Here is a 23,953-nt window from a genome sequence, read left to right as displayed (position 1 = left end):
CCATTCAGTCAGTCAGTCAGTCAGTCACCCACTCACCCACCCACTCACCCAGTCAGTCAGTCACCCACTCACCCACTCACCCACCCAGTCAGTCACCCACTCACCCACCCATTCAGTCACCCACTCACCCACCCAGTCAGTCACCCACTCACCCACCCAGTCAGTCTCCCACTCACCCACCCAGTCAGTCTCCCACCCAGTCAGTCTCCCACCCAGTCAGTCTCCCACCCAGTCAGTCTCCCACCCAGTCAGTCTCCAACCCAGTCAGTCTCCCACCCAGTCAGTCTCCCACCCAGTCAGTCTCCCACCCAGTCAGTCTCCCACCCAGTCACTCTCCCACCCACTCTCCCACTCAGTCTCCCACTGAGTCTCCCACTCACCCACCCATTCAGTTTCCCACTCACCCACCCATTCAGTTTCCCACTCACCCACCCATTCAGTTTCCCACTCATCCACCCATTCAGTTTCCCACTCACCCATCCATTCAGTCTCCCACTCACCCACCCATTCAGTCTCCCACTCACCCACCCATTCAGTCTCACACTCACCCACCCATTCAGTCTCACACTCACCCACCCATTCAGTCTCACTCTCACCCACCCATTCAGTCTCACACTCACCCACCCATTCAGTCTCACACTCACCCACCCATTCAGTCTCACACTCACCCACCCATTCAGTCTCACACTCACCCACCCAGTCTCACCCAAAACCACCCACCCAGTCACTGACCCCACCCACCCACTCACCGACCCCACCCACCCACTCACCGACCCCACCTACCCACTCACTGACCCACCCAGTCACCGACCCCAGTCACTGACCCACCCAGTCACCGACCCTGAAAAAGTCACCCAGTCACTGACCCACCCACCGACCCAAAGTCACCCACCCAAAGTCACCCACCCACCCACCAACCCAGAGTCACCCACCCACCAACCCAAAGTCACCCACCCACCGACCCAAAGTCACCCACCGACCCAAAGTCACCCACCGACCCAAAGTCATCCACCCCCCGACCCAACTCACCCACCCACCGACCCAACTCACCCACCCAACCACCGACCCAAAGTCACCCACCGACCCAAAGTCACCCACCCACCGACCCAAAGTCAAACCGACCCAAAGTCACCCACCCACCGACCCAAAGTCACCCACCCACCAACCCAAAGTCACCCACCCACCGACCCAAAGTCAAACCGACCCAAAGTCAACCACCAACCAACCCAAAGTCACCCACCCACCGACCCAAAGTCACCCACCCACCGACCCAAAGTCACCCACCCACTGACCCAAAGTCAAACCGACCCAAAGTCACCCACCCAGTCACCGACCCAAAGTCACCCACTCAGTCACCAACCCACCCACTCAGTCAAGTGTCACCCACCCACCCACACAGTCACCCACACACTCAGTCAACTCAGTCACCCACCTAGCTGTCAAGGGGGGGGGGAAGCCTAACCCTGTCATACGCCCCCCCCCCCCCCCCCCCAAAATTACATCCCGGGCAACGCCGGGTCTCTCAGCTAGTACATTATATACAAGACATTGCATGCACAGTTCAAGAAAATATATATTATGAGCGTATGAAACAGTTACAGACCAGATTAAAGTGTGAGACAGCCTTAGATTTGAAAGAACTTAAGCTGGTGGTGGATATGAGAGTCTCTGGTAGGTTGTTCCAGTTTTGGGGTGCACGGAAGGAGAAGGAGGAACGTCCGGATACTTTGTTGAGTCTTGGGACCATGAATAGTCTTTTGAAGTCTGATCTCAGGTGATAGGTACTGCATGTGGTAGGGGTGAGGAGCTTGTTCAGGTAGCTGGGTAGCTTGCCCAGAAAGTATTTGAGGGTGAGACAGGAAAGGTGAACTTTGCGCCTAGACTCTAGTGATGACCAATCTAGTTCTTTGAGCATTTCGCAGTGATGTGTGTTGTAGTTGCATTGGAGAACAAAACGACAAATTGAATTGTAGAGGGTGTCAAGTTTGCTAAGGTGGGTTTGAGGAGCCAAGCCATATACTATGTCTCCATAGTCAATAATTGGCATTAGCATCTGCTGTGCAATACGCTTTCTGACCAGGAGACTTAGGGAGGATTTGTTCCTGTAAAGTACCCCTAGTTTGGCATAGGTCTTGGTTGTCAGGGTATCAATGTGCATCCCGAATGTTAAGTGGGAGTGAAACCATAAGCCCAGGTATTTAAAACTAGTGACCGGGGTTAGGGTGGTTTTAGCGTTGGTTCTAATCAGGAGCTCAGTCACTGGAATCTTTACAAATGTAGTCTTGGTCCCAAATACCATTGTTAGTCTTGTCAGTGTTTAAAAACAGTTTGTTTTGGGAAATCCAGTTTTCGAGTCTCAAAAAGTCAGACTGAAGTATGTGTTGAAGGTCAGAGAGGCTATGGCTGTGTGCATACAGGATTGTGTCATCTGCATACATGTGTATTGAGGCTTCCTTACAAGCTGTGGGAAGATCATTAATGAACACTGAGAAGAGTAGGGGCCCCAGAACAGAGCCTTGCGGGACACCACAGGTGATATCCAGGGGGTTGGAGTTAGAGCCTGAGATGGACACATGTTGGGATCTTCCTGATAGGTAGGACTGAAACCAGTTTAAAGCATGTTTCCCTATTCCAGAGCTCTGGAGTTTGTTAAGCAGGATAGCATGATCAACTGTGTCAAAAGCCTTTGCAAAATCTAGGAATACTGCACCAGTATATATATCTCATGACTAAGACTAATCTCACCCAGGAAAACCCCCGGAAATGAGTTCTTCAGAAGCTTGAACACGAAGCAGAAATCTGACCTTTCTGCAAATATTCCAAAAGGGGAAGCGTGTTTGCAGAGTGCGGGAAAGCGTCACGGGCGAGAAGGATTGTGAACGGACCGGTTCCACATACTTCCCGTTGGTGTCGTTAAAGGCGCACTGCTGCTCTCCAGGCCTCACCGTGCCATTTGTGGTCCCTCGGTCACACGGTCAGGGGACACAAGGAGCTAGCACTTAGGAGGCTATTGGCCTCCCACTTCAGCGACCAGCACCCTGACTTCAGTGCTGCTCCTTCAGACAGTTTGTCATCACCTGAAGTCCTGTCCCGTTGCGAGGACATTATAGCCAGTAAAAGAATATCTGTTGCCAGCTGCAGTTCCTGTCGCCCCGTGTGCACCGTGCGCTTTGCGTGCACACGCTGGGAAGATCAGTATTCTCAGTTGGCAATATACACTAGAACAGGGCTGGGGAACTCCAGTCCTCAAGGGCCATCAACAGGTCAGGTTTTCAGGATATGCCTGCTTCAGTACAGATGGCTCAATCAGTGGCTCAGTCTTGTGAGCCACTGATTGAGCCACCTGTGCTGAAGCAGGGATATCTTGAAAACCGGACCTGTTGAGGACCGGAGTTGATCTCTCCTGCACCAGAATAATGAAGCTTGTTTGGGTTATTTGACCTCCGCATGCCCTGGGTTGTGTAATAGTTTGTGGGTCTTTGTATTCCGAGTATTGACTAGCGCCGTGCGGAGCAGCTTCTGTTCCTCTGGTTTCGGGAACGTGCCAGAAACGGCCGTGTGTCACTAAGCAGATGTTATCTCACATGTAACGTTATTAACCCTTGTGCTGACCATTCAAAACGTTAAGGGGTTTTCGCCATTCCTGGGGACCACTCCTGCATCCTTCAGGCTGACTCCCATCCGTTTAACCCCTTCATTGCTCTGCAACTTAGATTGTAAGCTCTGCGGGCCAGGGTCTCCCGTTGCTTGTTATAATTTCCTTGCTGCTCGAATCCCAATTGTTTCCACGTAACTTTCCCTGTATTAATTGTAAGCGCGAAGTACACGGCTGGCGCTATATAAATATACGTGTACACACACGCGGCTGCATTTCCTGAGGCTGCCGAGGAAAATATGTGACGCTAAACGGTTACGCAACTTCCGCGGTGACGCGGTGTGTTCCACCCACGGTAGAGATTCTTTTGATGCTGTATTATTCCTAAAGTGGCTGCTTTTTTCCCTTTTGATTATAATCTATTAGTTAGGTTTGTTCTGGAGAAGATGTTGATCCTTTTTTTTGTAACAAAATAGATATTATTTGCAGTGTGTATAAAGCTGTGCAGGCCTCACAAGTCTCTTCTTCATATGTACACATCTCTTCCCGAGGCATAGCCCTGAATAACCGCGCGTGTCTGTGTTTCCGCTCCGCAGGGTTCGTCGTGGGACAGTCCGGCCTGTATGAGACGGTGGGGATGCTCGTCGTGGCTTACTTTATTATCAGCATGACCGTGCTGTCCGTCTGCGCCATTTCTACTAACGGCGCGCTGGACGCGGGCGGAGCCTACTGTATCCTTCATGCAGCGCACAGCCCGGCTGAGAGCTGAATGGGGTCACACGTGTGGGGGGGGAGAGTTAGCATGGGGGGGATGGGGGAAGACTCGGGTTTGCTGCTGAGATCTGTTCTGGAAATGTGGATCTAGAAACTAATTTGTGATCGGAGACTTCTTTTAACACCCTCACTGCCAGATCAACCTGCAACGCATTGCTTGTGGTAATGTGCTATAAGAACCCCGTGTGTTTGAGGACGTTAGCCAGGCCATGTTCTGTTCCTGTATAATGTTTCTATATAGTTAACTGAACATTTCCTCATTAGATGGGTGCAAATAAATATCCCACCTTTCAATATATATCAAACAGTCCCCAGTCGGGTTCTTTTCTCCATTTAATCAGAGACCATAGAACATCTTTCTTTGCGTTATTCCAGTCCGTGACGTCATTATACAGGCGCATAGCGTGTAGTTATAGCGTAGAGAATCCCCAGCTTGTTCTTAGCTTGGATGTTAAATGATTCTGAATTCTATAAATCCAGATACATCTTTTTATAGATTCCAACAATATGTTTCTCTCACTGTCAGACCAAATATTCGTAGTCAAACATCAACCTTAGAAAACCGTTTGTTTCTTTAGCAATATGTACTTTAGTTTAGAAGACCCTCTTTGTAATGTCACTAAGTAACTATAGTTAATCTGTGTGCCTAAGCTTTTAAGACCGATCTCTATTGTATTGTCTTTTACTAACTATTTAACTAACCTTTGATTCCAAACTCAATACCATACAGTATGCCATTCAACTCGGCAGACATTAAACGTACAAGGTTTGAAACATGTATACATCTGGCTGTCTTCAGCTTATCTTTGCAGACTCCGCTAATTATTTTCCAATATAATTTCGAATTTAATACTAAATTACTTATTTTAACTAGTTACATGCTGAATACAGGCATACCCCGCATTAACGTACGCAATGGGACCGGAGCATGTATGTAAAGTGAAAATGTACTTAAAGTGAAGCAATACCTTTTCCCCACTTATTGATGCATGTACTGTACTGCAATCGTCATATACGTGCATAACTGATGTAAATAACACATGTGTAACAGGCTCTATAGTCTCCCCGCTTGTGCACAGCTTCGGCACAGGTAGGGAGCCGGTATTACTGTTCAGGACGTGCTGACAGGCGCATGCGTGAGCTGCCGTTTGCCTATTGGGCGATATGTACTTACTCGCGAGTGTACTTAAAGTGAGTGTACTTAAAGCAGGGTATGCCTGTATATAGAAAATATAGCGCAATTAATATTTAGGCTTGGAATCATCCTTTCTTCAGTAACTACATTTAGATAAGACATTTTAACGGCGGATTAACCATTTGCCCGCTGCAGAGAAATACATAGGCTAAAGTTTGTGATACAGCACTGCCACCTAGTGATGTGTGAGAGGACTGCATATAGAAATTCTAACTAATAATAATAACTTTATATGGCACTTTTCTCCCAAAGCTTCGCAGTCACAAAAAGGGAAAAAGAAGAAAACATTTAAAGTTATTAAAGAGACCAAACACAAAGAAAGATACAATACAGGATGGGACGGAACTGTGGTTATTAAATGACGGACAGGTTGTGGTTCACTAATTAAATGCCTGGCTAAACAGGTACACTAGGATTATTAAGAGATTATAATCCACTAAACAGGTTAACGCATCCGTTCTGGCGTTAACTGCAATTGAAATCAATGGCAGATAATGCCAGATCGAGTGCGTTAACCCCCAACCACCCTTGGTAAACTCCCTCTAATGGCTAGTTACAAGACTCACAAACTGGTAAATGCGTCAACATTCATGTGCTGAGCTTTGCATAAATATATCGAGGCCATTCGCATCAGGTCTGATGGAATCAACGCGTTAAATGGGGAACGGACAGTCGTGCAGAGGATTCTGCGAGGAATCATTGGCAGAAATGATATATATATATGTATATCTTCATGTATATAGAGCCCACAGAGTACTCAGCGTCACAAGAGACAATGCAGTACAGGGAATTATAATACAATAAGGGCAACAAACACAATCAGACAATAGGAGAGGAAATCCCTGGCCCGGAGAGCTTACAATCTAAGTGGTATGTTGGGAGAGAGACAGCAGGTGAGGGACACACCTTGGGCACAATGGATAGTGCTTGGGCACAATGGATAGTAGGAGTGACTGTGGCTATTGGGATGCTTCTTGTAGCAGGTGGGTTTTTAGGTTTGACTTATAGGTGGGGAGAGAGGGTGCTTGGCGTATTTTATTTATTTATATTTATTTATAAAAATATTTTACCAGGAAGTAATACAGTGAGAGTTACCTCTCGTTTTCAAGTTTGTCCTGGGCACAGAGTTAAGACAAATAATACATGGTTACAAATACAGTTACATAAATGAGCAGGGTATACATTATATACAAGACATTGCGTGCACAGTTAAAGAAAATATATATTATGGGCGTATGAAACAGTTACAGACCAGATTAAAGTGTGAAACAGCTTTAGATTTGAAAGAACTTAAACCGGTGGTGGATGTGAGAGTCTCTGGTAGGTTGTTGCAGTTTTGGGGTGCACGGTAAGAGAAGGAGGAACGGCCGGATACTTTGTTGAGCCTTGGGACCATGAACAGTCTTTTGGAGTCAGATCTCAGGTGATAAGTGCTGCATGTGGTAGGGGTGAGGAGCTTGTTCAGGTAGCTGGGTAGCTTGCCCAGAAAGTATTTGAAGGCAAGACAGGAAAGGTGAACTTTGCGCATAGACTCGAGTGATGACCAATCTAGTTCTTTGAGCATTTCGCAGTGATGTGTGTTATAGTTGCATTGGAGAACAAAACGACAAATTGAATTGTAGAGGGTGTCAAGTTTGCTAAGGTGGGTTTGAGGAGCCGAGCCATATACTATGTCTCCATAGTCAATAATTGGCATTAGCATCTGCTGTGCGATACGCTTTCTGACCGGGAGACTTAGGGAGGATTTGTTCCTGTAAAGTACCCCTAGTTTGGCATAGGTCTTGGATGTCAAGGTATCAATGTGCATCCCGAATGTTAAGTGGGAGTCAAACCATATGCCCAGGTATTTAAAACTAGTGACAGGTGTTAGGGTGGTGTTAGCGTTGGTTCTAATCTGGAGCTCAGTCGCTGGAAGCTTTAAAAATTTAGTCTTGGTCCCAAATACCATTGCTACAGTCTTGTCAGTGTTTAAAAACAGTTTGTTGTGGGAAATCCAGTTTTCGAGTCTCAAAACGTCAGACTGAAGTATGTGTTGAAGGTCGGAGAGGCTATGGTTGTGTGCATATAGGATTGTGTCATCTGCATACATGTGTATTGAGGCTTCCTTACAAGCTGTGGGAAGATCATTGATGAACACTGAGAAGAGTAGTGGCCCCAGAACAGAGCCTTGCGGGGCACCACAGGTGATGTCCAGGGGGTTAGAGTTAGAGCCAGAGATGGACACATGTTGGGATCTACCTGATAGGTAGGACCGAAACCAGTTTAAAGCATGCTTCCCTATTCCAGAGCTCTGGAGTTTAAGCAGGATAACATCATCAACTGTGTCAAAAGCCTTTGCAAAATCTAGGAATACTGCACCAGTGAGTTGTCCCCGTTCCATTCCACACTGGATCTCATTGCAAACTTTTAGCAGGGTAGTTACGGTGGAGTGTTTGGGACGAAAGCCAGATTGGAATTGGCTAGGGAAATTTGTCTTGGTGTGAGCTTGGTCTGTAGTTTGAGACAGTGTTTTTGTCCCCACTTTTGAAGATTGGGACAACTCTGGCAGTTTTCCAGGTCTTAGGGATATGGCCTGCAGACAGGATAGAGTTGACTATGGAAGCAATTGGTTTGGCAAATGGCTGGGGCACCAAGTCGTAGGAACCTAGATTGTAGTAAGTCAGGTCCACATTGGCTGCTTAGTTTTAGTTTGAGGAGCGCTTGTATAATCTCCTCTTCAGATACTGGGCCAAATTGAAAATTGTGGGCAGTGTTGGGAGGGGGTGGGACTATAGGGGTACTCCCAGGATGAGATTCATGTTTGGGGTTTGTGCTGCGTTTCGCTAATAAGTTAGTGGCACACCCCACAAAGTAATCATTGAATGCATTTGCGATGTCAGTGGGGTTTGTCAGAGTAATATCCCCCTTAGTGATATTACTTGGTTGTTGATGGTTAGGAGCCTGGAATATATTGCTGATAACCTTCCAGAAGTTAGCTGGGTTTGATGTGTTTTGGTGGAGATTGTCAGAGTAATATTGTGCTTTTGCGTGCCTTGTTTGCCTTGTGCACATGTTCCGCAGGCATCTGTAGTGATTGAGATCCTTGGTAGTGCCAGTTACTTTGTGGCTTTTCCACAAGGTATCCCTGAGCTGGTAGAGTGCTATAAGGTCAGGTGTTACCCATGGAAGGTGGGCCCCCCGTACCCTTATTCTGCGTAGGGGAGGATGGGTATCGCAGAGTTTTAAGAACTCGGATTGGAAATAGTCGAGCGCAGAATCAGGGTCGGGAATTAAATCGATTCTGTGCCATGGGCAGTTGGTAAGGTCATCCAGAAACTGTTGTGGGTTAAAGTTCTTAAATGTTCTAGTGAGGAGAACTTTAGGGCTTGGCGTATACTGAGTGTGAGGGAGTGCCACAGATCAGGGATGGTGTATGTAAAACTTTGTTACATATATAGCACCATTTATGTACATAGCGCGTCACAGCAGTAATACACATGAGATTATGGAAATAAATCCACAAACATAAAAATAACATTGGGAAAAGGAGTCCCTGCCCCGAAGAGCTTACAATCTAAGTAGTAATTATGAAGAATGTACAGAGACCGTAGGAAGGTGTTCTGGTATGTGTGCGTCTGAGAGGGGCCAAGGTTTATGTATGAGGTGTATAGTATCATCCACAGTGCTATTCATATGCTTCTTTAAGCAAGAGTGTCTTAAGGTGGGTCTTAAAGGTGGATAGCGAGGGGGCTAGTCGGGTATTGAGGGGAAGGGCATTCCAGAGGTGCGGGGCAGTCAGTGAGATAGGTTTAAGGCGGGAGAGGGCTTTAGATACAAAGGGGGTAGAAAGAAGACATCCTTGAGAAGAACGCAAGAGTCGGGATGGTGCATAGCGAGAAATTAGGGCTGAGATGAGGGGGGGGGGGGGGGGGGGCAGAAGAGTGTAAAGCTTTAAAAGTGAGGAGAAGAATGGAGTGTGAGATGCGGGATTTGATTGGAAGCCAGGAGAGGGATTTCAGGAGGGGAGATGCTGAGACAGATCTAGGAAAGAGTAGAGTGATTCTGGCAGCAGCGTTTAGGATAGATTGTACGGGAGACAGGTGAGAGGCAGGAAGGCCGGACAGCAGGAGGTTACAGTAATCAAGACGGGAGAGAATGAGGGCCTGAGTCAGAGTTTTAGCATGAGAGGAACAGAGGAAAGGGCGTATCTTTGTAATGTTATGGAGGTTAAAAAAAAACGGTTTTAGCTGCATGGTGAATGTGAGGGAGGAGTCAAATGTGACCCCTAGGCAGCGTACTTGTGATACCGGGTGTAATAGATCTGTCAACAGTAATGTGGAAAGAGGCCTGTTAAGTATAAGTCGGCGGAGGGCCACCCAGGATGATATAGCAGAGAGACATTGAGACTTTGGTCTGTACAGCAGGTGCAAGCACGGGGGCTGAAAGGTAAAGGTGAGTGTCATCAGCATAGAGGTGATATTTGAACCCAAGAGATGTGATTAGGTCACCTGGAGAGAGTGTGTACAGAGTGTGTACAGAGTGTGTACAGAGTGTGTACAGAGTGTGTACAGAGTGTGTACAGAGTGTGTACAGAGTGTGTACAGAGTGTGTACAGAGTGTGTACAGAGTGTGTACAGAGTGTGTACAGTGTCCCAGGACAGAGCCCTGCGCTGACCCGGAGAACGTATAAAAAGAAGAAATTCCCTTACTTGGAGCGATGTCGGCGGTGCCTCCCGGCATCCTGCTGCAACTCCCCCTCCAACCGCAGTGGACATGGCTGCGCAGCGTCAAATGACGCCACGTTGCCATGACAATGGGACGCCACGTAGCGCCATGACGTCACGTAGCATCCCGTTGGTATGGCAATGTGGCGTCATTTGATGCCGCGCAGCCATGTCCACTGCGGTTGGAGGGGGAGTTGCAGGAGAATGGCGGAGATGCCGCCGCCACCCGGAGATTGTCAGGCTAAGCCCGTAGCCCGGCGGTAAGTGCCTGAAACCCGGAGATTGTCAGGCTAAGCCCGTCGCCCGGCGGTAAGTGCCTGAAACCCGGAGTCTCTGGGTCAAACTCGAAACGAGCAGGGGCACAATGAAAGATCAAAGCTGCTATGCAGGATAGAAGCGGGTGAGTGGAGAAAATTCTTAAACCAAAGAGCTTGCACTCTGAATTTTAGCATCTGTCACAGAGCAGAGTAAAGCAGTTGCCTGTTTGCATTTCCTTTTAAAGCGCTGTCTACAGGCATACCCCGCTTTAAGTACACTCACTTTAAGTACACTCGCGAGTAAGTACATTTCGCTCAATAGGCAAACAGCAGCTCACGCATGCGCCTGTCAGCACGTCCTGAACAGCAGTACTGTCTCCCTACCTGTACCGAAGCTGTGCGCAAGCGGGGAGACTATAGAGCCTGTTACACATGCGTTATTTACATCAGTTATGCACGTGTATGATGATTGCTGTACAGTACATGCATCAAAAGTGGGGAAAGGTAGTGCTTCACTTTAAGTACATTTTCACTTTGCATACATGCTCCGGTCCCATTGCGTATGTTAATGTGAGGTATGCCTGTATATAGTTGTCTGCATCTAAACGAGTGATATTCAGTCGTGGTTCTGTGGCCGCCAGGGGGGAGGGCTGGGACAACTGACCCAGGCCCAGCGGCACCCCACGCAACAGTGACCCGGCGGCTCCGGGGGTCAGCAGCAGCCGCCCGGTCACTGCAATTCTTCCTCTCCCTGCTCCTGTCGGGGCAGAATGTCACGTTCAACTTCCGACTCACAGGAGGAGGGCGCTGTGTGTGTTATATGGGGGGAGGAGTTATTGTGTGTTATATTGGGGCGGGGGTTATTGTGTGTTATGTGGGGAGTTATCATGTGTTATATATGGGGGGGTATTAATGTGTTATATATGGGAGGGTTATTGTGTGTTCTGGGTGGGTTATTGTGTGTATGGGGGGTATTGTGTGTATGGGGGTTATTGTGAAGCGATAGGGGGCGAGTGTAAAGGTGGGAAAATAGGAGGGAGAGAAGGGGGTGGGGAGACGGCGAGAGGGAGAGTATAAGGGGGTGAGAGAGGGCGAGAGTTTAAGGGGGAAGAGAGAGCGGGGAAGGGAAGGGAAGGGAAAGAGAGTGGGGAGAGTGGAAGAGGGGAAGAGAGGAGGAGAGGAGAGACGGGGGAAGGGGGGGGGGAAGAGTTGGGATTAACCAGAATGTCACAATCTAATTCTAGGGTTCCTTATCCAAAAAATTTTTTGAAAACCAATGATCTAAACATAACAGGACTGGCAACAGTATTCTGTAAAGTTAAAGAAGTTACCGTTTTGGTGCAGTTTCCCTCTTTTGCCGCTAGATGGCGCGCTGAAGCCATTGTTATTAACTGGCTCCTTGCATTCTGCTGGGTGAGTAATGAGGTATTAGGATGCGGGACGGGGAATGGGTTCAGATGTTGGGGGGTTAGGATGCGGGACGGGGAATGGGTTCACATGTTGGGGGGTTAGGATGCGGGACGGGGAATGGGTTCAGATGTTGGGGGGTTAGGATGTGGGACGGGGAATGGGTTCAGATGTTGGGGGGTTAGGATGCGGGACGGGGAATGGGTTCAGATGTTGGGGGGTTAGGATGCGGGACGGGGAATGGGCTCAGATGTTGGGGGGTTGGGATGCGGGACGGGAATGGGTTCAGATGTTGGGGGGTTAGGATGCGGGACGGGGAATGGGTTCAGATGTTGGGGGGTTAGGATGTGGGACGGGGAATGGGTTCAGATGTTGGGGGGTTGGGATGCGGGACGGGGAATGGACTCAGATGTTGGGGGGTTGGGATGCGGGACGGGGAATGGGTTCAGATGTTGACATCTTGTTGCTGCCGGGTTTGTGTTACTGTGTCTGCTGTTTCCATGTTTCTCGTATTGTAAAATATAGATCAGCTGTGCTCAATTCCGGTCCTCAAGGGCCACCAACAGGTCAGGTTTTCAGGATATCCCTGGCTCAATCAGTGGCTCGGTCTCTGACTGATTCACCACAAGTGGCTAAACCAGTGGCTCACCTGTGCTGAAGCAGGAATATCCTGAAAACCTGACCTGTTGGTGGCCCTTGAGGACTGGAGTTGACCACTCCTGTTCTACATGAATCCTGTATGCATTATGCTGGGAGTCGGGCGGCTCAGATCCGCTTCCTTGTGTACAATCTATAGGTAGCTATCATTTAAACCGCGGCAGCTCAGGGGCCCTTGTCAGTTGCGGTGCTGCCTTTGTAGTGGTTGGTGCTGCTTCCCCGAGCAGGGAGCGATGGGGTTCTCACCGGGGCCGGGTTGGGGGAGGGGGTTGCTGAACCCTTTTGATTTCCATTGCTGGAAAGTGCACTCATAAATAACGTTTATTTCTGCACTTCACAGCCTGATATAGATGCTCTGCATACTTTGCCGCTCCCACGAGTGCCGGTGATTACTTTATTGGTCCAATTTTGCTCCTTTTTATGTTTTGACCAATAAAGAGAATAAAGTTCATTTTAACGTGGAAGGCGGAACGTGGAAGGCGGAACGTGGAAGGCGGAGCGTGGAAGGCGGAGCGTGGAGATAAGAGGGCACTCTACGCCAAACTTGGAAAGCGTTTGGCGTGTTTTGCAGGACGCCCTCTGGCTCCTCTGAATCTTACGTCAGCGTCAAAGCAAACTGGTGGCAGAAAGTGTCTTACGGCATAGCACCGTTTAGTTAGTGGGGCCTAGAAATGTTACCACCCTGGCACTGCCCTCTCTCTTTGGTTATAAGTAACGCCACGCGTGCCACGTTCGCCCGGCCCATCTCTGCAGCTGGCGTTTCTTCTGTGAGTGATGAATCTTTTCTGTCGAGTTTACATGTATATTTGTGCACATATGGACATACGGAACCTCCTCGGACACATATATATCTTTCCCTTGGCATTTCTGACTGGCATGGAGTGGCAGTGTATGTGTGTCGCGGGCCCTGCTCTTCTAATGGTGCTGAGCAGGGTTTGTGTATTTGTGTACTTGTGTGTGTGCATCTTTTCCTGCCCCTCATTGCAGCGCATATTTGGTTACAATTGATCAGGATGTTTGTCGTTGTATTTGTGTGTGTGTGTGTTTGTTTGTAGCACACTCTGAAATTGTCATTTACATATGTGTAAATAAACGGTTTGCAGGTGCTGGTGTGTGTGTGTGTGGTGCTGTGTGTGTGAGGTGCTGTGTGTTTGTGTGTATGAGGTTCCGTGTGTGTGAGGTGCTGTGTGTGTGTGAGGTGCTGTGTGTGTATGTATGTATGTCTTTATTTATATAGCGCATTTAATGTACATCGCGGTTCACAGCAGTAATACACGTGACAATCATATAAATAACAAATAATACAAATAACAGATCATGGGAATAAGTGCTTCAGACAAATGTAACATTGTGGAAGAGGAGTCCCTGCTCCGAGGAGCTTACAATCTAATTGGTAGGAAGAACGTACAGAGACAGTAGGAGGGAGTTCTGGTAAGTGCGTCTGCAGGGGGCCAAGCTTTATGTATCGTGTATAGTATTAGCCACAGTGCTACTCATATGCTTCTTTAAGCAAGTGTGTCTTATGGTGGGTCTTAAAGGTGGATAGAGAGGGTGCTAGTCGGGTACTGAGGGGAAGGGCATTCCAGAGGTGCGGGGCAGTCAGTGAGAGAGGTTTAATGTGGGAGAGGGCTTTAGATACAAAGGGGTAGAGAGAAGACATCCTTGAGCAGAACGCAAGAGTCTGGATGGTGCATAACGAGAAATTAGGGCTGAGATGTAAGGAGGGGCAGAAGAGTGTAAAGCTTTAAAAGTGAGGAGAAGAATGGAGTGTGAGATGCGGGATTTGATTGGAAACCAGGAGAGAGATTTCAGGAGGGGAGATGCTGAGACAGATTTAGGAAAGAGTAGAGTGATTCTGGCAGCAGCGTTTAGGATAGATTGTAGGGGAGATACTACAAATCAGAAAAATGGCTACCGCTCACCTAAAGTGTCCTATTTAACATATGTGCTGGTAATCAAAAGATAGGGTGCATACAGGAAGGGTATGTACTAGAAAACGGTGAAAGGTCACAGCAGTGGCCTAAAAGATTCCTATTTGCACTCGCTAAACCAGAAATGCTAGGCTGGGAAAGATTCAATCCTTGGAGTAACCTCCATAGCCATACATAAACAATATTAAAATCACATTTATTTAACATATATACAAGAAATCTTAATTATTAAAACGCCACTATGTGGCTCCAGGGGGGCACAGAGAGAAGGATGAGTCGTCAGTGAGTGCTTATAAACTCATCTGGACAATGAGAAACTCCAATTAAATTCAGGGCAATGTACACATAATATATACTCCTTCTTGAGCTCTCTACAACAATTCACTGTATGCTAACAGTTCTGCGAGTACCCTATATACTGTAAATGGAAGTCCACAAGGGTAGAGATTGCTGCTGTATTGGTTATCCCCTATGGGGCTATTTAGTACTTGTATGGCGTCACCCTATATAATATGCAAATAACAAAGTATATGCACCCCCAGTTCTGACAGAACTGGGGGTGCATATACTTTGTTATTTGCATATTATATAGGGTGACGCCATACAAGTACTAAATAGCCCCATAGGTGATAACCAATACAGCAGCAATCTCTACCCTTGTGGACTTCCATTTACAGTATATAGGGTACTCGCAGAACTGTTAGCATACAGTGAATTGTTGTAGAGAGCTCAAGAAGGAGTATATATTATGTGTACATTGCCCTGAATTTAATTGGAGTTTCTCATTGTCCAGATGAGTTTATAAGCACTCACTGACGACTCATCCTTCTCTCTGTGCCCCCCTGGAGCCACATAGTGGCGTTTTAATAATTAAGATTTCTTGTATATATGTTAAATAAATGTGATTTTAATATTGTTTATGTATGGCTATGGAGGTTACTCCAAGGATTGAATCTTTCCCAGCCTAGCATTTCTGGTTTAGCGAGTGCAAATAGGAATCTTTTAGGCCACTGCTGTGACCTTTCACCGTTTTCTAGATTGTAGGGGAGACAGGTGAGAGGCAGGAAGGCCGGACAGCAGGAGGTTACAGTAATCGAGATGGGAGAGAATGAGGGTCTGTGTCAGAGTTTTAGCAGACGAGTAACAGAGGAAAGGGCGAATCTTTGTTATATTGCGGAGGAAAAAGCAACAGGTTTTAGAAATGTTTTGAATGGGAAGGGAGAATTTGAGAGAGGAGGTAGTAGGGCCAGGTTTGGGAGGAAGTATGAGGAGCTCTGTTTTTGCCATGTTAAGTTTAAGTCGGCGGAGGGCCATCCAGGGTGATATAGCAAAGAGACATTCAGAAACTTTGTTATGTACAGCAGGTGTAAGCTCGGGGGTAGAAAAGTAATTGTGTGTCATCAGCATAGAGGTGATATTAAACCCAAGCGATGTGATTAGGTCACCTAGAGAGAGTGTGTACAGAGAAAAGAGGAGAGGTCCCAGGACAGAGCCCTGGGGTACCCCCACAGAGAGATCAATAGAGGAGGAGGTGTTAGCAGAAGAGACACTGAAAGTACGATGGGAGAGGTAGGATGAGATCCAGGATAGAGCTTTGTTACGAATACCAAGAGTATGGAGAATGTGAAGGAGAAGAGGGTGGTCCACGGTGTCAAATGCTGCAGAGAGGTCGAGTAATATGAGCAGAGTGTAATGACCTCTGTCTTTGGCAGCATGGAGGTCGTCAGTTATTTTAGTGAGGGCTGTTTCCATGGAGTGAGCCGTGCAGAAACCAGATTGTAGAGCGTCTAGGAGAGAATAGGTGTTGAGAAAATGGAGCAAGCGAGCGAATACAAGACGTTCAAGGAGTTTAGAGGCAAAAGCCAGGAGGGAGCCTTGTCGATAGTTAGAAAGACAGGTAGGGTCAAGCTTGCTGTTTTTGAGTAATGGTATGACTGTTGCATGTTTGAAGGAGGAGGGAAAGTTTGCAGAGTAGAGGGAGGAGTTAAAATTTTGTGTGAGCATAGGGGTTATAGTAGGAACAAGAGGTTTGAGGAGATGGGAGGGATGGGGTCAAGATGGCAGGTGGTAGAGGGAGGAGAGATCAGCAGTGCCACATCCTCCTCCGACACAGCGGAAAAAGAGTCAGGGAAGGCTGGAGGAGAGTTAGGAAGAGGTGTAGGATGGGAGGGGGAAACAGAGAGGATGTTCTTACATATGGATTCCACCTTTTCCTTAAAATAGTCAGCAAAGTCCTGAGGTGAGATGGCGGAAGAAGAAGAGGCAGCTCAGGGTGATCTGAGACCTGATCTGATCTAGAGAGTCAAAAACAGAGAACAGTCGGCGTGGGTTAGACTTGTGCGTGTTGATTAGTGAAGAAAAGTAGGTTTGTTTAGCCTGAGAGAGGGCAGAGTTGAAACATGATAATATAACTTTGTAATGAAGGAAGTCTGCGAGAGTATGAGATTTTTTCCAGAGGCGTTCAGAGGAACGAGTGGAGGAACGCAGCACGCGCGTGTGGGAATTTAGCCAGGGTCTGTGGTTAGAAGGGCGAGGGTGGCAGAGAGAAAGCGGGGCATGTAGATCAAGAGAGGAGGATAAGGCAGAGTTGTAGTTTCTTACCAGGTTGTCAGGGTCTGGAGCAGAGCTGAGAGAGGAGAGGAAGGAGCGTAAAGTGGAATCAAAGGCTGGCAGGTTCATAGAGCGCAGGTCTCTGCAGAAACAAGGGGGAGATGGAGATGGAAAAGGGGAGAAGCGAGATAGAGAGAATGAGATGAGGAAAATCAGAGAGAGAAAAGTTTTTTTGTGAAAACCAGGTCTAAGTAGTGGCCATCCTTGTGGGTGCTGGCTGCAGTCCACTGTTGAAGGCCAAAGAAGAGGTTAGAAAGAGATAGCGGGAAGCCCAAGGGAGAGAGGGGTCATCAATGTGGCAATTGAAGTCCCCAAGGAAAAGAACAGAGGAGTCTGAGGAGAGAAAGAAAGAGAGCCAGGATTCAAAGTGAGAGAGAAAGGCAGAAGGGGAATGAGTAGAGGTAGGTGGGCGATAGATGACCGCCACGTGGACAGGGAGAGGAGAGAAGATCTGGACAGTGTGAACCTCAAAGGAGGGAAAAGCAAGAGAGGGAGGAATAGGAAGGGTTCGGTAACGGCAGAGAGAGGAGAGCAGGAGCCCCACGCCTCTACCCCCGCCTTCAGGGCGTGGAGTGTGGGAGAAGGAAAGGCCACCGTAGGAGAGGGCAGCTTCCAGAGCAGTGTCAGACTGAGTGAGCCAGGTCTCAGTTATAGCAAAGAGAAGCAGGGAGTGAGAGAGAAAGAAGTCATGCACAGAGAGGAACTTGTTAGAGAGGGAGCGAGCATTCCAAAGGGCACAGGAGAAAGGGAGAGAGGAGGGAGGGTGGCAGGGGATGGATATGAGGTTGGAGGGGTTAACACCAGAAGGAGTAGAAGTAGCATGTGGAAGGCGAGGACAAGAGCATACAGAAATAAGGAAGGGACCAGGATTGGGAGAGATATCCCCAGAAACAAGGAGGAGAAGCATGGATAGAAAGAGGATGTGTGAGGATGATTTGTAGGGGTGTTATTTAGTGCAGGGGGTATAGCTGTGTGGTGACAGAGGGCGCAGGTAAGAGAGGAGTTCATGTGAACTGAGAAGTGGTGAAGGAAGGAGAGATGGAGATATATGAATAGAGTTAGAGACATAATGAGGCTGGTAGAAGGAAGTGCATCATTTGAGAAGAAGTCAGATCACAGCAAATATAAAGAGTAAAGGCAGCATCACAGCAATAGTAACGTGCTGAGATATGCAGTCCGGGATAGATAATATCCTCCTTTCCAGCGTAGGTCAAATGCAGGATTCAGGCCAGTAGGTGTTGTCCACTTGTTCACTCCTTTTGAACTCCCTTTTAAACACCACTTTGCTTGCTACTTAAAATGGGCTACATGAGCATGGGCTGCAGTGTGTGTGTGTTTCCGTGTGTGTGTGTGTATGTGAGATGCTGTGTGTGTGTGTGTGTGTGTGTGTGTGTGTGTGTGTGTGTGTGTGTGTTTCCGTGTGTGTGTGTGTGTGTTTCCGTGTGTGTGTGTGGGGGGGATGCTGTGTGTGTGGGGGGGGGGGGATGCTGTGTGTGTGTGTGTGTGTGTGTGTGTGTGTGTGTGTGTGTGTGTGTGTGTGTGTTAGGTGCTGCCGTACATGTACTGTCTGGGCACAGTCAGTGTGTACTTGTGTGTTATTTGTGAAGCCAGTGGCCATGCTGTAAATTGGAAGGTGTGATCTGGCAGTGTGCGTGTGTGTAGCTGACGGCTGCTATGTATCAGTAAATACAGAGGTTACATACCTCACACAGCGCTCTCTCACATTATTACCTTTCGATGAAAGGATTGCAATTTGCCCTCGGACAAAGCCGAGAGAAACTTTCCACACGGAAAAGTAAAAATGTCAGATAAGCGTCTCGCCCCGTCTCGCCCATCTCGCCCCACTGCCTTTTTATCATGCTAATAAAGTAAATTTACTTTCAATTTCGCTACTCACAGCGAGATCGGGTACACCGGCTAAAATTGCTCCAAAATTATTAGCGTTGAAAGAAAACATCCACAAATGGCTTTTGGATTATCAAATGAAGCTATTAAATCGGACGGGACGATCTGCATCCTAAGTAGTTTGGTGTGTGTCCTGCAGTTCATTGCAGAATAATCCATTAATGTCTCGTCTAGCTACAAAGGGGTTAAACCGTGTTTTTTTTAAATTAATCTGCCTGTATTATTTTGTTCCGCCGTGCGTTTCCTAGCAAAGCCGCACACTCAGCGAGACAATAGGAACCTTCATATCATATTCACAGAACAGTAACATGCAGAGCGTTTTATTCTTCCCGGCTCATTTTCCATTTTGCCTTTTAAGGCGCACCCCAGAGGGAAGGGAATAATGGCGCCCCACTGCGTTCCAGCAACACAACGCTCCGCACAATGAAAGCACCAACTGGTATTTTCGCCTGCGTTATCAATCCTCTTTCCTAAGGAAGGGCTGCGCTTGATACCATTATGCTGAATTTTAGCTTGCTCAACCCACACATTCATAACGCTTGTACTTTTCTGTATAATTACAGATAAATGGTGACCACACATTCAAACAATGAAACGCAGGCTCAACCTCCAAAAGCTATGCACAAACCCGCTCTTTAATCACGCTGCAACTAGTCTTTTTGCATAAAATTGCAAGGTTTCTTTTTTGAATTATTTTTTTTATTGGCTGAATTATTTTCAAGCTTGCGTTATACTTCATGAATCCAACGGCGCTAGATCTTGGCATGATGGCGAAAGTTTCTGTTGCCAAATCTGTTAGAAATAACTGACATTTTTCTGTTTTTGTTCTCTTGCTGAATGTGTTTTCAGAAAGGGCGCTTTGTAAGTTAGAGGCCCTAAAACCAGCATTTCCAGACAAACTGCACTTTTCTTTCATACCTACAACTTTTTTCACTCACTGCCTCCACCAGTAACGCCCCAGTGCCCTTAGGGGTAAATTCTATTTACTACAAAGCTGCCGTAAAATGAGAATTCTAAAAATGAGCCGAACCGCCACCTCTGCAGGTCTAGAATCATGACCTTGGTATTTGGAACGCACCTCTTCCCACCATCCAGTCCATTCTGAAAAGATAACACCTCCTAAATGAAGCATGTCATTAGTCTGGGCTAATCTGCTAATCAACCCACAGTTGTTTTTACTAATCACTTTGGCTTAATCCCCTCATCCACCGCTCATCCACCGCTCATCCACCGCTCATCCACCGCTCATCCATCGCCCATCCATCGCCCATCCCACCGCCCATCCACCGCCCATCCATCGCTCATCCACCGCCCATCCACTGCTCATCCACCGCTCATCCAACCGCCCATCCACTGCCCATCCACCGCTCATCCACCGCTCATCCACCGCCCATCCACCGCCCATCCACCGCCCATCCACCGCTCATCCACCGCTCATCCACCGCTCATCCACCGCTCATCCACCGCCCATCCACGGCCCATCCACTGCTCATCCACCGTCCATCCACCGTCCATCCACCGCCCATCCACCGCCCATCCACTGCTCATCCACCGCCACCGCTCATCCACCGCCCATCCACCGCCCATCCACCGCCCATCCACCGCCCATCCACCGCCCATCCACCGCCCATCCACCGCCCATCCACCGCCCATCCACCGCCCATCCACCGCCACCCACCGCCCCTCACCGCCCCTCCACCGCCCCTCCACTGCCCATCCACTGCTCATCCACCGCCACCACTCATCCACCGCCCATCCATCGCTCATCCACCGCCCATCCACCACCCATCCACCGCCCATCCACCACTCATCCACCGCCCATCCACTGCTCATCCACCGCCCATCCACTGCCCATCCACCTCCACCACCATCCACTGCCCATCCACCGCTCATCCACTGCTCATCCACCGCCCATCCATCGCTCATCCACCGCCCATCCACCGCTCCACCACCTATCCACTGCCCATCCACGCCTCATCCAGCGCTCATCCACCGCCCATCCACCGCCCATCCACTGCTCATCCACCGCCCATCCACCGCCAATCCACCGCCCATCCACCGCCCATCCACCGCCCATCCACCGCCCATCCACCGCTCATCCACCGCCACCGCTCATCCACCGCCCATCCACCGCCCATCCACCGCCCATCCACGCCCATCCACCGCCCATCCACCGCTCATCCACCGCCCATCCACCGCTCATCCACAGCTCATCCACCGCCCATCCACTGCCCATCCACCGCCACCGCCCATCCACCGCTCATCCACCGCCCATCCACCGCCAATCCATCGCTCATCCACCGCCCATCTACCGCTCCGCCACCGCCCATCCACCGCCCATCCGCCGCCCATCCACCGCTCATCCGCCGCCCATCCACCGCCCATCCACTGCTCATCCACCGCTCACCGCTCATCCACCGCCCATCCACTGCTCATCCATCGCCTATCCACCGCCCAGCCACTGCTCATCCATCGCCTATCCAACGCTCATCACCACCCATCGACTTTGTCCAACATATCTCTTTGTCTTTAAGCTCTCCTGCTCACAAATTCCTTTTTCCTTTTGTGTGCTTTTATTTTTCACACTCGTATTGTATTATAATGGATGTAATGTATTTAATAGTGTGTGTGTGTGTGTGTGTGTGTGTGTGTGTGTGTGTATATATTATGCTCCTGAGAATATATTTAGCATACAGTGATAACCGAGTGTCTCTCCCACGAAGTCCAGTGTAATTTTGTATCGATTATTCGGAAATCAATGATCAAAAACAAAATCATGATCCACATAGATTTTTTACAATGGCTTTGAAAATGAGAGAGACATTTTTTCCCCTCCTGGGAATTGAACCTGTCTTGCTTACTTACAGAAGAATTACCTCTACATCTCGAAGCTTTAGCGAGTGTTAATAGTTTTCCTGTATTTAAGGTCAGGTCATTTTTGCCGCAATTCAGTGATTTCCCCCCCACATTTGTATTCATTATGCCATCTCTGCGAAGCTGGAAGCATTGTTAAGCATTATTAGTGAATTGCAATGTTTGTGGAACAATCAAAACTTTGTCTGCAAACTTGACAAGAAAGTGTCCTGGATGTGTCCCTAGGGCAGAGACTCCCTACTCACATTTCTAAGCGGGTCCTCAGCACTCACCATTGTGTTGACCCTGTGCAGCCTCTCTTTGACCTTGTGCAGCCTACTCTTTGACCTTTTGCAGCCTCTCTTTGACCTTGTGCAGCCTCTCTTTGACCTTGTGCAGACTCTCTTTTGCTATGTCCTGAGCTCAGTGCCGTTGCTGAATTACGAATAGTAATAAAATAGATTACTAAGGTTTGGTGTGGGGCGGCCAACTCCCGTCCTCAGGGTCCCCCAACAGGGTCTTCTAAGTAACAGTGACAGTAACAGTGGTTCTAAGTAACAGTGCATGGGTGGTGTGTTGTGGTTCTAAGTAACAGTGCATGTGATGCTGTGTTGTGGTTCTAAGTAACAGTGCATAGGTGGTGTTTTGTGGTACTAAGTAACAGTGCATGTGTGGTGTGTTGTGGTTCTAAGTAACAGTGCATGGGTGGTGTGTTGTGGTTCTAAGTAACAGTGCATGTGTGCTGTGTTGTGGTTCTAAGTAACAGTGCATGGGTGGTGTGTTGTGGTTCTAAGTAACAGTGCATGTGTGCTGTGTTGTGGTTCTAAGTAACAGTGCATGGGTGGTGTGTTGTGGTTCTAAGTAACAGTGCATGGGTGGTGTTTTGTGGTACTAAGTAACAGTGCATGTGGTGTGTGTTGTGGTTTTACGTAACAGTGCATGTGTGGTGTGTTGTGGTTCTAAGTAACAGTGCATGTGTGGTGTGTTGTGTTCTAAGTAACAGTGCATGGGTGGTGTGTTGTGGTTCTAAGTAACAGTGCATGTGTGGTGTGTTGTGGTTCTAAGTAACAGTGCATGTGTGGTGTGTTGTGGTTCTAAGTAACAGTGCATGTGGGGTGTGTTGTGGTTCTAAGTAACAAGTGCATGTGGGGTGTATTGTGGTTCTAAGTAACAGTGCATGGGTGGTGTGTTGTGGTTCTAAGTATCAGTGCATGTGTGGTGTTTTGTGGTTCTAAGTAACAGTGCATGTGTGGTGTGTTGTGGTTCTAAGTAACAGTGCATGTGTGGTATGTTGTGGTTCTAAGTAACAGTAGCATGTGTGCTTTGTTGTGGTTCTAAGTAACAGTGCATGTGTGGTGTGTTGTGGTTCTAAGTAACAGTGCATGTGTGGTGTGTTGTGGTTCTAAGTAACAGTGCATGTGTGGTGTGTTAGTGGTTCTAAGTAACAGTGCATGTGTGGTGTGTTGTGGTTCTAAGTAACAGTGCATGTGTGCTGTGTTTGTGGTTCTGAAGTAACAGTGCATGTGTGGTGTGTTGTGGTTCTAAGTAACAGTGCATGTGTGCTGTGTTGAGGTTCTAAGTAACAGTGCATGTGTGGTGTGTTGTGGTTCTAAGTAACAGTGCATGTATGGTATGTTGTGGTTCTAAGTAACAGTGCATGTGTGGTATGTTGTGGTTCTAAGTAACAGTGCATGTGTGCTGTGTTGTGGTTCTAAGTAACAGTGCATGTGTGGTGTGTTGTGGTTCTAAGTAACAGTGCATGTGTGGTATGTTGTGGTTCTAAGTAACAGTGCATGTGTGGTATGTTGTGTTCTAAGTTACAGTGCATGTGTGGTGTGTTGTGGTTCTAAGTAACAGTGCATGTGTGGTATGTTGTGGTTCTAAGTAACAGTGCATGGGTGGTAAGTTGTGGTTCCAGAGTTTCAGGGATCAGGGCAGAATTCTAAAGCGGTTATTAGCAGCACAGAACATGTTATCCAAAGCGAACATGACAGGGAAGTACTGACCGGGATCACAAGGCAGTGTGTCTCTGTCTCTCTCTCGCTGTCTCTCGCTGTCTCGCTGTC

At 48.0% G+C, this 23,953-nt stretch overlaps 1 protein-coding gene across 1 annotated transcript in view; it reads left to right on the top strand.

Moving 5' to 3' along the window:
* LOC142466154 (solute carrier family 12 member 9-like) overlaps positions 1-23,953 on the top strand; it is a 149,410-nt gene that overhangs the window by 11,069 nt on the left and 114,388 nt on the right. Inside the window, 1 exon segment of the mRNA XM_075570974.1 lies at positions 4,192-4,326. Coding sequence (XP_075427089.1) covers positions 4,192-4,326 — 135 coding nt within the window.

The sequence above is a fragment of the Ascaphus truei genome, chromosome 14, assembly GCF_040206685.1.
Source record: "Ascaphus truei isolate aAscTru1 chromosome 14, aAscTru1.hap1, whole genome shotgun sequence".
Taxonomy (NCBI): Eukaryota; Metazoa; Chordata; class Amphibia; order Anura; family Ascaphidae; genus Ascaphus; species Ascaphus truei.
The sequence above is the reverse complement of the archived record's forward strand: the minus strand, read 5'-3'. Positions and strand labels throughout refer to the sequence as shown.